Source organism: Schistocerca gregaria, chromosome X, assembly GCF_023897955.1.
Source record: "Schistocerca gregaria isolate iqSchGreg1 chromosome X, iqSchGreg1.2, whole genome shotgun sequence".
NCBI classification, from domain to species: domain Eukaryota; kingdom Metazoa; phylum Arthropoda; class Insecta; order Orthoptera; family Acrididae; genus Schistocerca; species Schistocerca gregaria.
The window spans coordinates 770,969,893-770,984,133 of NC_064931.1; the positions used below are offsets into that span (position 1 = coordinate 770,969,893).

Here is a 14,241-nt window from a genome sequence, read left to right on the forward strand (position 1 = left end):
ACTCCAGCCATAATCTGAGCAAAGACAGTCTCAGGATGATGTGTGTATACACTGAATCCAACAACCCTCTGGGTTGAGGAAAGCCATATAATTTGACTGATACTCTCATGTGGCTCACATTCTGGGGCATGCATTTCTACCTGATTTTACTCGAATGGCTTTCACATTGGGTGTCTTAATTGTAACTATTTTGTATAGGTGTAGAAGTATTATTATTATTATTATTATTACTACTATTATTATTATTATTGTTGTTGTTGTTGTTGTTGTTGTTGTTGATGATGATGACAATTACGATGATGACAAAGACAGAAGAGAGGCAGAATTCCAATTCTGTCACACAGCCACTTCTCTCCTGAAGCATGAAATAGTCACCCCAAGTTTAACTTTCTACCCAGCTGGAGGGAGTAGGAACAATTTACAAAATTCTTTATTCTAAATTAATTTCCATGCTTCTTGAGAAACCACACTGAGAATCTGTTCATCATCCCAGTGCATGGAACTGGACTAAGCATGGTTCTCAAAGTACAGGTAGCTGACAAACTCGTGGGCAAGCATCCTTCGACCAATAAAAGCATAATGGCCTGACGTGGGATCTCAGATGTAGAGAAACACACTTCACTTTCACAGATGTTGGCTTCCAGTCCTTTAACACATTCTTCTCCTGCTCTTCTAGGCTCCATTTGGAGCTTTGGCTGTAGCAGTCTCTTCCAGAAATATGTTGTCTTCCCTATGTGCATCAAACGTATCTCTTATGACAGAAAAAAATGCCACACACATTTTACCACAGCTCCATTGTTCCCATCGAGAAACAAAACTATCCCGGAACTACACAAAATGCCAAACCTCATCCCATCCCGTATAGTTCACATCCATCAGATAAATCATAGTGAACTGTGTCATAATAAGCTCCCATTCTAAGAAAAACTGCACAATTTTAATCCAAGGCATTGATGAAATATCTACTGATCAGGAATTTCATGTCATCATCTCTTCTGCGTTTGGTGGTTGCATCCTTGCAATGATATTTCTTCACAGTGAGGGTTAAAGCAAAATATGTCAAGAGTGCCAGAACTAAACAAGTGTGTGTTAGCAGTTTTAGCTATTGTATCAGCCAAATATATGTACAACACAGAAGACATCAAATAGTTTACTTTTCTTTGGGGAGAAGGGTATAGGTCCAGCGTCGTCAATTTAATAGGAGACACTTATGTTTTGCTGCCTGAAGGTTATATACACTGAGGCAACAAAAGTAATGAGATACTTCCTAACACTCTGTCAGACCTCCTCCTGCCCGGTGTAATGCTGCAACTATATGTGGCATGGACTCAAGTTGTTGCAAATCCCCTGCAGAAATACTGAGCTATGCTGCCTCTAAAGCTGTCCATAATTGTGAAAGTGTTGCCAGGGCAGGATTTTGTGTGTGAACTGACCTCTCGATTACGTCCCATAAATGGTTGATGGGATTCTTGATGGGCAAACTGAAGGGCAAACCATTCACTTGAATTGTACAAAATGTTCTTCAAATCAGTCATGAACAATTGGGTCCACTGGCACCGCACAAAGTCATCCATAAAAATTCCATTATTGTTTGGGATCATGAAGTCCATGAATGGCTGCAAATGGTCTCCAAGAAGCCAGACATAACCATTTCCAGTCAATGATCAATTCAGTTGAACCAGAGGACTCAGTACATTCCATGCAAAAACAGCCCACACCATTATGCAGCCACCACAGCTTGCACAGTGCCTTGTTGACAGTTGGAGTCTATGGCTTCGTTGAGTTTGTCCCACACTCAAACCCTACCACAAGCTCTTACCAACTGAAATTGGGACTCATCCGACAAGGGCGCAGTTTTCCAGTCATCTAGGGTCCAACTGATACAGTCACCAGCGCAGGAGAGACGCTGCAGGTGACGTCATGCTGTTAGCAAAGGCACTCGCATCAGTCATCAGCTGCCATACCCATTAAAGTCAAATTTCGCTGTACTGTCCTAGCGGATACATTTCTTGCACATCCCACATTGACTTCTGTGGCCATTTTATGTAGTCTTCCTTGTCTGTTAACACTGACAACTCTGCTCAAATGCCACTGGACTCCACCGGTAAGTGAAGGCAGTCTCCACTGCAGTGTCCTTGGTGAGAGGTAATGCCTGAAATTTGGCATCCCTGGCACACTCTTGACGCTGTGGATGTTGGAATACCGAATTCTCGAACAATTTCCAAAATGGAATGTCCTGTGGGTCTAACTCCAACTACTATTTGGCATTCGAAGTCTGTTAATTCCCGTTGTGCGGCCATAATCATGTCAGAAACCTTTTCACATGAATCTCTTTGAGTACAAATGACAGCTCTGCCAATGCACTGCACTTTTATACCTCACGTACATGATACTACCACCATCTGTATATGTGTGTATCACTATTCCACGACTTTTGTCACCTCAGTGTATATTTGTGCAGGTTAAGGCCAAATTCAAAAGAAATCCTTCTTCATCAAAGTATTCAAAATAGGCTTTACACAGAATGAGATTTTCACTCTGCAGCGGAGTGTTCGCTCATATGAAAATTCCTGGCATATTAAAACTGTGTGCCGGACCGAGACTCGAACTCGGGACCTTTGCCTTTCATGAGAAAGTGCTCTGCCATCTGAGCTGATGAGGTGTATGTCATGCTTGGGTAGCTCAGATGTTAGAGCACTTGCCTGCGAAAGGTAAAGGTCCCGAATTCGAGTCTCAGTCCAGCACACAGTTTTAATCTGCCAGGAAGTTAGGCTTATACCCTTTGCTCAAATTAAATTGTCACTATTAACTATAAGAGAGCTGTACCCTTTTACTCAAACAAGAGTGATTAATGCTACATAAGAAATTCTTAGTTGCATATTGCCTTAAGCAATGTTGTTGTACAATAACACTTTCACAATCATTATTCACTCATTGGTTTCCATATTCTTTTCTTTTGTTAAATTATCTATACACTTTACTCTCAACTTCTAATTTCAGTTATACTTCTTTCACTATAAGGCATTAGATTTCTGAAATTCTGATCTACATAGAAACTATGAAAATTACTAATAGTGACTGTAAACTAATATACAATGATAAGCACAAACTGTGGTATGTCCATGTAGCAGTTTAGAACTTTGAAAAAGAAACAAGAGTTTGCTAAAAAAAAAATGTATTGGGGAAAATACGTACCATCAGGTAGTTTATGAACTGCTGATCCCAGTGAATGGAAGTAAGGATGTTTCATTGCGTCTGCTGCAGATATGCGTTTTTTGGCTTCATACTGAAACAATATAGCCTTCTATTAATTCGAAAGTAAATTTCAATGCTTACTCTGCCTAAAAGATAAACTGTGTAACATAGCAGGATCTTTCTGCAGTGAGCTCCAAATGCCATGACAGGCAACAGATAGCTATGTACAGAAATGAAAACCCAACATGCCAACCACAAGACATTTATGACATATGAAGAAATAAATGGTCTCTGTTGCAGGGTTGTCATTATTATTTGTCTACCAATGACACGTTTCACCTGACTGAGGCATCTTCAGCTTGGCCGATGGTATTGGGCATATGGAATACTGACCATACAAAATGTCCCAGCAAATAACTGCCCTCGTCAAATATTCAAAAACACTGCATGGCGTCCTTGTTCATGTATGCAACATAGTCCAATGAATACAAGCCAGGATCAGGCTTACACAGATTTGTCACCATCTCAAAAACTTGGAGGGCTAGTTGGCTCACATTTGGGCTACACAAATAGTATCTGCTTAACCTGAATATGAGCAACTACACCTCAAACACGTTGAAGTGGTGAGAGATCGATGTAGGCCTGATTCTATTTTGCATTTATTGTGCTACGCTGCATGCCTCAACACAGACACTGTGCAAGGTTTGCGAATAGTAGATGATGCAATTAACTGCTGGCAGTTTTTGTATGCTCAGTATCCCATGTGACAAACAGCATGTAACACCAGCCAATCTGAGGATGTCTAAAGCAGGCAAACATGTCATTGGCAAAAAAAAAAAAATACAATCCAGCAAACAAGACTATTTGTTCCTTTGTCATATATTACTGGTTGCTGTACCATCTCCACTACAAGTTGGAAAAATATTTATGAAATATTCTGTGTGTGTATGAGTGTGGTGTTTTCACAATTGTGGCTGGTTCCTAATGCTTGTAACCTCTGCTGGAAATGTCTTCTGCCTTTAATTACTTTCCTTAAACATTCTCTTCAAAGGGCACACATATTTTCACAGTGTATAGGAGGAGGAGGAGGAGGAGGAGGAGATTAGTGTTTAATGTCCCGTCGACAACGAGGTCATTAGAGACGGAGTGCAAGCTCGGGTGAGGGAAGAATGGAGAAGGAAATCGGCCATGACCTTTCAAACGAACCATCCCGGCATTTGCCTGAAGCGATTTAGGGAAATCACGCAAAACCTAAATCAGGATGGCCGGAGACAGGATTGAACCGTCGTCCTCCCGAATGCGAGTCCAGTGTGCTAACGACTGTGCCACGCTCGGTCACAGTGTATAATACCTGTAGATAATCACATTATTGGAACCTGAATGAAATCAGCATTATCAATGTAGGAAAAATACTTAACACTGGTTTGTGTCTGTCTATAAACAGTAAGTCAATTAAGTGACTCAGAAAATCCGGCTAAAACTACTGACAGGTTGCAATATAATGAAAATTCAAATACACGACTAAAGCACTAATATTTGGTACGTATTCTGGGAATAGGGGTTTGACTTGACAGGAACATATAAACTATCACACTGAATATCAAGCTTCTGAAATTAACATCCTTTTTCCTCTCATTGTTCCATTTGTTTTTTCTGTGTTCTCTGTTTCAAGAACCAGTTTCAAATGTGGAAACTTGGAGTATACTACAGCTTTCTATATATCATTCCCATTGGGACATCACAGAGAAGGTTAGACTAGTTACAAAGTGCATAAAGACATTTAAGCAATCTCTCTCTTCTCACAAGTTACTTGTTTTAGCCTGGGCACACACTATAAAAATGTAATCGATCACGGTCCCACTATTTTGCTGTAAGAGTTGGAAAATTAACTGCTGCTGGAATTAAATTGGAACACCCAAATAACGATACCAGTTGATTTTTCCTAGGTATATCTTTGAAGAAATCTGTACAAATTACTTCTTCTTCTTGTCTGACAAGCAACTCAATAATGTATCTAAATTTCTCATAAATAGGTGAAGATTTCTTGTGGAATTCTGTAGACTGTTACAAATACCAGGAAAGTATTCTGCAATAATACCTCACAAGCACATTGTTTTTCTATTTTCTGATCAACACACAACTGCCCCCACCCCTATTTTTTTTAACTTTGTGTCCAACTTTTACTTTTGTTGCAACTCCCGATTTTTCCATGTTCAGTCTACACAAAAATGATTCTAGCCTATAATGCCTTATATTTAAATTTTCTATTATTGGGGTTAGTTGGTGAGAGGAACAAAAAGTACAGCACTTCAGTATTTTCCACATCATCTAGAAATACAAGAAGCTCGTGTATCTTATTTTTCAAACACATAATAAATGTTACACATATTATGGTCTTGTTCTGTTCCAACAGCTTTCAAGACTGTCTATAACCTCACTCCAATGTAAAAAATGTGCCCCCCCCCCCCCCCCCCCCCACCCACCTTTCCACCATTATACAGCTAATCTGTCTTTGCCCCTCATATTCAAGTGCAGGCCCTGCGTGGTGGATCTGCATCTCCAAACTGCAGCAACAGGTAAAGAACAGATATGAGACTTTGTTTCAGTCAAAAGCAATCCACTCAGCTCTTCGCTTACACACCTAACAGCCATGTTAACCCAGGGCTGGTTATGATGCAAAAACTCCCCAAACCCCATACATGTGTATGCTGTTGGTGTTCCTGTTTCCTCCAGGACAACTTTAATACAATAAATTGCTAGCCAGGCTGTTTCTTGCTCCTCTTACTATAAGTGCAAGATCCTCTTCATCGAAATTTCTGTTCAAGGCCCCTATGTTATCACCTGGCTAAACTCAGCACTAGGTTGAACAATACTTGTGTCCTGGTGTTCTACCCCAAGCTTCTCCTGTAGCATTTGACCTATACCCCTCCCATGACTGCTGCCTATCAGTTGGCTTCTTATCTATCTGCTTGCTTTTTCTACCAATCTAGCCTTAAAATTGCTCCTACGATCTGCTGCACTCTACTTTGCTCAAAAAGCAGTTGAGGCTCTTCTCCTATTTTACGTAACAAGTCAAACAGATTGCTAAACAGAATTTGAAATGTGATTTCTGAGGTTTTCACCTTCTGTTTATCGCTCATTACCTTTTCCCAGCTCGCATAGTATCTTTCTCCCTTCAGCCTGCCTCAGTCAAAATAAACCATTTCTAATTCTACCTGAAGAGCACAAATTTCTCTACCCTGTTCTGTGACTCTTTTCTTGAGTTCATAATCTATAACTCCACGAGAGAGCCTCATCTGACACTTCAGTGGCTTCCCTACTACAATCGACCAAGCGAAACATCAAACCACAATCCTGACATGTATGTCCCATACTAACTTCAGCTCTATCACAAGTTCATATTAAATTTAATTATGAGTTATGGAGCCAGTGTCTGGGCACTCAGAGTCTAAACATGTTGTGGTGATAAGAATACAGCACAGCTGTGGAGCTTCTAGTGCCCCATCTACGGGCAAGCACATGTAATTTGGATTTTCTGATAAGAAAAAGGAGTCAACAAATGTTCTAAGGAGAAACTGTATGAAAAGGCACAAGAAATTCTTGGAGCACCAGTAAGGAATCCAACTGCAAAAATAAGTCAGAAAGACAGAAATTGTTACTTGGAGAATGGCACCAAAGATGGAATTCCTCAGACACCAGAAAGACAATGTTTCTCTTGTAAATGAGAGGCTTCAATTAACACATTTTGAGCCAGTTAACGGACTGGTCCCCTACTTCTCTGGAGATGGGCAATAAATTTCCTATATATTTGAGGAAAATTGATAGGAGGATAATGACCATCTGTGAATGTGGTAAAAAGGGCAGTCCAGATAATGTCACTAGAATGTCTTGTAGCTGGAAACCCAGAAAGTCTTGCTGAACATGTTTTAAGAGGCAAAAATTTCAATGACATAAATACATCCTAAACTCTTCGAATGATTTCAAACAAATTTGGTACATATATTAGTTACAATCTGGAAAGAAATGCTGTGGGGTAAGAACCACCAGCCTCCTACTGAGGCAAGCATGACAGCATGGAAAGAGAAGGGGGGAGGACGAGATGGGCTGACAGTCAGGGGGAGGGAGTCGATGGGCACAGATTGGTGGGGAGGGGGAAGAGGAGATGGAAAGTGAGAAAGGGGGGGGGGGGGAATAGAGAGAGAGAGAGAGAGAGAGAGAGAGAGAGAGAGAGAGAGAGAGAGAGAGAGAGAGAGAGAGAGATGGGGGGGGGGCAGAGATGGGCAGAGAAAGGAAAGAGGAGGAGATGGACAGAGGAAAGAAAGGGGAGGGGAAATAAGATGGGGGGGGATGTGGACAGAGAGGGGAGGGAGGAGGAGGTGGCCTAATAGAAGCCTGGAATAAATACATACCTGGGCAATGCCAGGTATGCCATTAGTTGATAATAAATACACTTTAGTAACAAATGGTAATAATATGGTGAAACACCCACGAGTGTGTACGACGGTACACTAACTTCAGTTCAAAGATATAACAATTTCAATTTAAGTGTAGTGGGGTTGGTGACCTCCAGAGATATCAAACATAGCCAGTGGAGCAATTGTCTCGAGAGGTATTCGATGTATGCTGCAATTTTTTTCCATTGGGCTCCTGTAACTAGCGAAAGTATTAACTGAATTGTTCAAGTTTAGATAGTTTGGTATTATTATTAAAATGGCTCTGAGCACTATGGGACTCAACTGTATAGTTTGGTCTACAATATATATGCAAGTTAAGTCAAAGAACAATACTGTACATTATTTTTCTAATGTAATGATGCTGGTACCGTATACCTTGTAATTATTGTACTATACTGAACTGCCTTCAGCAAGAGGAGCAAACCTGAATAAAAGTGCGATATACAAAAAAAGTTCTCTAATAAGTATGGTAGAATAACTGCTTATTTAGCTAAAGTCATTCTTGACCATGGTTTGAAATTTGCACCGCATCACACAACTATGAGAAAGACACCACACTGTTGGTGACAAGAAACAGAGTAACACTGCAGCTTCAGTGGAAAGTATTGGCAGGTACAAGAAATAACATGGGCTGGCCTACTGTCCATACAGTTACTGATGGATAATAAGTAAATAACTGTCATCGAGGGATAGTCTATTGTGAAATGACAGACACAGCAGGTAATCACGATAGGTACTACGAACTTTTAGATACAGCATCCAACAAACAGGGACAGAACAGTACAGTAAACAAAATTTTAGCAAACAACAGCTCCAACTAAGTGCAAACGGCACAAAGGATGTTTTTTGTGTAACAAACCCATTAATTTTACTGTTTCAAAATGATTTCCATTGCCATCATAGCATCTCTTATCCTCTGATAACAGTCCAACAATCAATTTTTCTCAAGTTACTTTTCACAGATAGGCACATTCATAATTCCCTGTAGACCTTTCAGTATGTGATTCACTTGTGAAAGCAGAAAAGTTATGACTGCAGAGCACGATTTTAACGGAGGGTAACGACCAGTATGCTGTGTATTCTTGTCCACAGCACTGGAGTATTTTTGTGATGTAAGAAACGAATGTGGAGCTTGAAGTTAGATGACTTATTTTACACACTTTTCTGAGCCTCGGCACATATTGTGCAACATCCGCTAATTCTGGGAGTCTAATACTACAAGTTTCAACAGATCACTACAGTGAGAGATAAAGAATCACTTACTTTTTTTACCGTATCATTAATCCTTTGACTGTGGTATGCGAGATGTGTTGGTTACACATTGGGTGCTGCACTATCACAGTGCTAGCTGTGCCCCTGGAGCACAATAGTGTACTTCGAACGTGCTCAACATCTCTCTCTCTCTCTCTCTCTCTCTCTCTCTCTCTCTCACTCTCTCTCTCTCTCACACACACACACACACACACACACACACACACACACACACACACACACACACACACCTTCTTCCGTGCCGCCCCCCCCCCCTCTCTGCCACCCTGTGTTTTCTTTTCTATTTTTCCCTTCTCCTCCTGGGCTTTATGCAGCACTGGGAGGATTAAAGGTATTTATTTACAAATTTAAATTAACATACGATGTGTTTGTATTGAAAGGACATATAAATATATTAGTGTTTTTAATATATTCATTTATTCTCAAAACACAAGTTTTATCCACATTATTTACTACCAATTTGTTTTTTAAGCGCAGAAAGATTTTAATTTTTTTCTTTATTACACATTATTGTTTTAATTTCTAGTTTCAAACAGAAAAGGATGATTGGGGGGGGGGGGGGGGGGGGGGGGGGAGGGGGGAGGAGAAACAGTTATAAAAAAGCCAAACCAGAGGCTCCCAGCCAGTTATCCACAAAATGTTTCTCATTTTGGTTACTACTGTTGTTCATGCTAGTGATTTGAACTGATTGTAGCAAAACACTCCATTCACTCTAGACATCAAACAGGTTGTGTATGTTGATGAAATAATTTCAGCTGTCTTCCTTTATCAAGACACAGTGACTGAAATGGATTTCTTAATAGATGAAGCCTGCTTATACAGACTCCATTAGACAAAAAAAGTGGTATGGCGAGTACAAATCAAATGTGGTGCTAAGTTCCATTCTTCATATAAAACCAGCAGCACCTTTCACTACATCTCTAGCTGCAGCTGTAGCTTACAGATCACATTTGGGAGTCACCTAGTTGATGCTACTGGTTTCAGCTTCTAGTTTGCAGCTAGTTGCTATGGAATGTCCCCCTCCTTTCTGTATTCTTCTCCATTATGAAGATACCAAATGAATCTGATTCTGTTGAAGCCTGTCACTTCTAACACCACACTCATGCAACGTAGAGCACTGATTGAGATATTCATGTGAAACCTTTTCATTAGAATGAGTCCCACCATTCAGGAATGACACATCGGTGTCCAGAATGAAATTTTCACTCTGCAGTGGAGTATGCGCTGATATGAAACTTCCTGGCAGATTAAAACTGTTTGCTGAACCAAAACTCAAACTCAGGACCTTTGTCTTTCATGGGCAAGTGCTCTACAAAGTGAGGTTCTGTGACATTTGGAAGGTAGGATATGAGGTACTGGTGTAACTAAAACTGTGGGGGCGGTTTGTGAGTCATGTTTGGACAGCTCAGTCGGTAGAACACTTGTCCATGAAAGGTAAAGGTCCTGAGTTCATGTCTCGGTCTGGCACACAGTTTTAATCTGCCATGAAGTTATATTATCAGTGTATTTAGTCAATCTGTACCCTACCATCTGCAGTGAACTACATGTTGCCTGTCCCACAAGCTTGACTTGGAGATGATATGATCAATGCTGACATCGCATTTCATAATGTGAAGTTCCACTTAGTTTCATACAGTGCAGTTACACTTTGCCCTATTAAAACCCTTAAACACGAAACAAGCCAACAACAGTTTTCAGTAGTCTGATTTGAACTGGAAAACTTAGTTTGAATCACTATACATCTGTGTCTGAATTGAATTACACAATGTGGAAACGGGAATGTAAGCTTCAAATCCATTTCAATATAATGTTTTTGCCTAAGCTTTCCTTGTCCTTATGTTGCTCTAAATAAAAAATCTGAAGATGAAGCTGCATATTAGGTTTCATAGCAAGTGAAATATACTTACATTGAGGAACTTTGTGAGTAAATCAGTGGCATCAGCATCTAAACGAGGAGCCCAAGAATTCAGTGGTGTAGGAGCATTGTAAGGATGTGCATATGATGCAGCAGCACCACCCCAGGCATCCTCTGGGGGTGAACCCAGCACCCGAAAAATAAGTCTTAGCTCCTCATCAACTGTAGATCCTGGAAAAAGTGGTCTGCCACTTGCCATCTCATAAAAGATGCACCCAACACCCCTGAAATAATGATACAGAACTGTATGTACTAACTATTATGTCAAATTATGATACTGTCTTACGTGAAGTAATCCAGCATAAAACAAAGTAAAATCTAATCAGAACATATCCACCGTCATGCACAATATAGACTACACATGTTAAATGGATCAAATAATACTATGGTGCATAAATGAGATCTTACCTCCACCTGAAGGGTGATCGACATACATACAGTTATTCACACAAAATACATATACGTTTAAATACAGATTACATCTCTTGCAAAAATGGGTTATGCCCAAACTTAGGCAGCAACAAAATTGATTGTAACTTTAACTAATACACGAAAAAGTTTTTCTTGCAACATTTAAGAGCTGCAACACATTGCTCACAAAACAATGTGTTATTTGTCACAAAGAGAAAGCTTGAAAGATAAAATCAAAATCTGCATTGACATTGCATGTGCAGTATCAAACTGGAACCACCATTTTGAACATTTGGAACATTTTCTTAAAGCTGAATACAAATCCAGTGTCTACAACTTTATTATAAAATTTTATATATTCCATGTCATTTCTAGTAGGACCACATATTATGTTTACATAAAAACTGCCCTCTACTATTATACCAACAATTCCTTGTGAAGTGCAAAGTATAAAGCACAGAACAGGGACAACATGAAAATTGACTACATTCTAGTGCCCTTGACTGTAAGCATCCCCCAACCTCAATAAAGAACACATTAGGCTGTACCACACCGTTTGACAATTATGCAACTACACAGCACAACGATTTTTCATTTATCCACAATGCAATCTTGTGTAGATCCTTTTCAGTAAATTCAGGTGTAAGTTCAAAGCACCCAAGTGGCAAAAAAAATGACCACACAATATCCATCCATGGCTGCCAGTGTTCGCTGTCCCATCAATCTGTACAGCACATCCCTAAGTTTTCTCACTAATAGTCCTGATGAAAGACGATTTCTTTCTTTGGTAACCCAGGCTGCTTCTCTTATATTTTCCATCATCATGTTGATTCAAAACACTTTTGCAGTATTCCCCAGTATTTTACCACTTGTAAGGGCTTTCATCCACTGCTTCGAATGCTGGTCACTTCTGGCATGGATTGGCGGAACTATGTCTCATTCACAGTAACAACAAACACCCACTCAAAATCAGGTTGATTTTCCTTCAAACTGACCAAACATCACTCAGAAAGTCATTTGCCTATTAGCTTTCGGTCAGCATTTAACAAGTGCAAAGCCCATCTTGAACATAGTTTTTTTTTCATGGTTAATTCCTTGCATGAAATATGCAGCAACCTTTCTTCTGATATTCTTATGGTATTAGCTGTTTCAAACTCCTTTAATCAATGCTTGTTTGTTTAATACCATAATGTATATTGTGCACTTTCTCAAAATTTTTACTTATGTTTGCAGTTTTGGAACATTCTTCACACTGATCCTGTTCAAGAGAACAAGAGCCAAGTATAAATTGAGCTTTTATTTCTTAACCATTGAAAATCCAGGACCACATTTCACATAAACTTGCCCCAACTGTGAAATAACTGAATTGACGTTAAATAATTTTATGACAACATCATATTGCAGCCCATTCGTTTGAACGGATCAAGAAAGCTACTCAAAAAAGCAATATAAACCTAATTGCATTACAGATGAAGTAGCCTCTCTGCTGTTTTACTGCACAGAACATACCAACATAACAAAAACAAAATTTAACCAGATATCAAAATCATCTCTGTGACAGGCTGACAAATTTTCTCCTCGCACTTATAGCGACACAGTATACTGACAGGATAAAGATCTGAGATAATGCATTCACTCACAGAACAAACTTCTTCTACATCTATCTACATCTACATCTACATCCATACTCCGCAAGCCACCTGACGGTGTGTGGCGGAGGGTACCCTGAGTACCTCTATCGGTTCTCCCTTCTATTCCAGTCTCGTATTGTACGTGGAAAGAAGGATTGTCGGTATGCTTCTGTGTGGGCTCTAATCTCTCTGATTTTATCCTCATGATCTCTTCGCGAGACATACGTAGGAGGGAGCAATATACTGCTTGACTCTTCGGTGAAGGTATGTTCTCGAAACTTTAACAAAAGCCCGTACCAAGCTACTGAGCGTCTCTCCTGCAGAGTCTTCCACTGGAGTTTATCTATCATCTCCGTAACGCTTTCGCAATTACTAAATGATCCTGTAACGAAGCGCTCTGCTCTCCGTTGGATCTTCTCTATCTCTTCTATCAACCCTACCTGGTGCGGATCCCACACTGCTGAGCAGTATTCAATCATTGGGCGAACAAGCGTACTGTAACCTACTTCCTTTGTTGTCGGATTGCATTTCCTTAGGATTCTTCCAATGAATCTCAGTCTGGCATCTGCTTTACCAACGATCAACTTTATATGATCATTCCATTTTAAATCACTCTTAATGCGTACAGATAATTTATAGAATTAACTGCTTCCAGTTGCTGACCTGCTATTTTGTAGCTAAATGATAAGGGACCTATCTTTCTATGTATTCGCATCACATTACACTTGTCTACATTGAGATTCAATTGCCATTCCGTGCACCATGCGTCAATTCGCTGCAGATCCTCCTGCATTTCAGTACAATTTTCCATTGTTGCAACCTCTCGATACACCACAGCATCATCTGCAAAAAGCCTCAGTGAACTTCCGATGTCATCCACCAGGTCATTTATGTATATTGTGAATAGCAACGGTCCTATGACACTCCCCTGCGGCACACCTGAAATCACTCTTACTTCGGAAGACTTCTCTCCATTGAGAAGGACATGCAGCGTTCTGTTATCTAGGAACTCCTCAATCCAATCACACAATTGATCTAATAGTCCGTATGCTCTTACTTTGTTCATTAAACGACTGTGGGGAACTGTGTCAAACACCTTACGGAAGTCAAGAAACACGGCATCTACCTGTGAACCCGTGTCTAAGGCCCTCTGAATCTCGTGGACGAATAGCGCGAGCTGGGTTTCACACGACCGTCTTTTTCTAAACCCATGCTGATTCCTACAGAGTAGATTTCTAGTCTCCAGAAAAGACATTATACTCGAACATAATACGTGTTCCAAAATTCTACAACTGATTGACGTTAGAGATATAGGTCTATAGTTCTGCACATCTGTTCGACGTCCCTTCTTGAAAACGGGGAT

General features: G+C 40.1%; 1 protein-coding gene across 3 annotated transcripts in view; it reads right to left on the minus strand.

Annotated features, from left to right (window-relative positions):
* The window catches only part of LOC126297836 (cyclin-dependent kinase 17-like), a 162,309-nt gene that overhangs the window by 10,749 nt on the left and 137,319 nt on the right, over nt 1-14,241 (minus strand). For all 3 annotated transcript variants that reach the window (XM_049989087.1, XM_049989086.1, XM_049989088.1), the window contains 2 exons: nt 10,829-11,060; nt 3,196-3,286 (listed from right to left, as the gene is read on the minus strand). In XM_049989087.1, the coding sequence (XP_049845044.1) occupies nt 3,196-3,286; nt 10,829-11,060 (323 nt within the window). The remainder of the gene's footprint in view (nt 1-3,195; nt 3,287-10,828; nt 11,061-14,241) is intronic.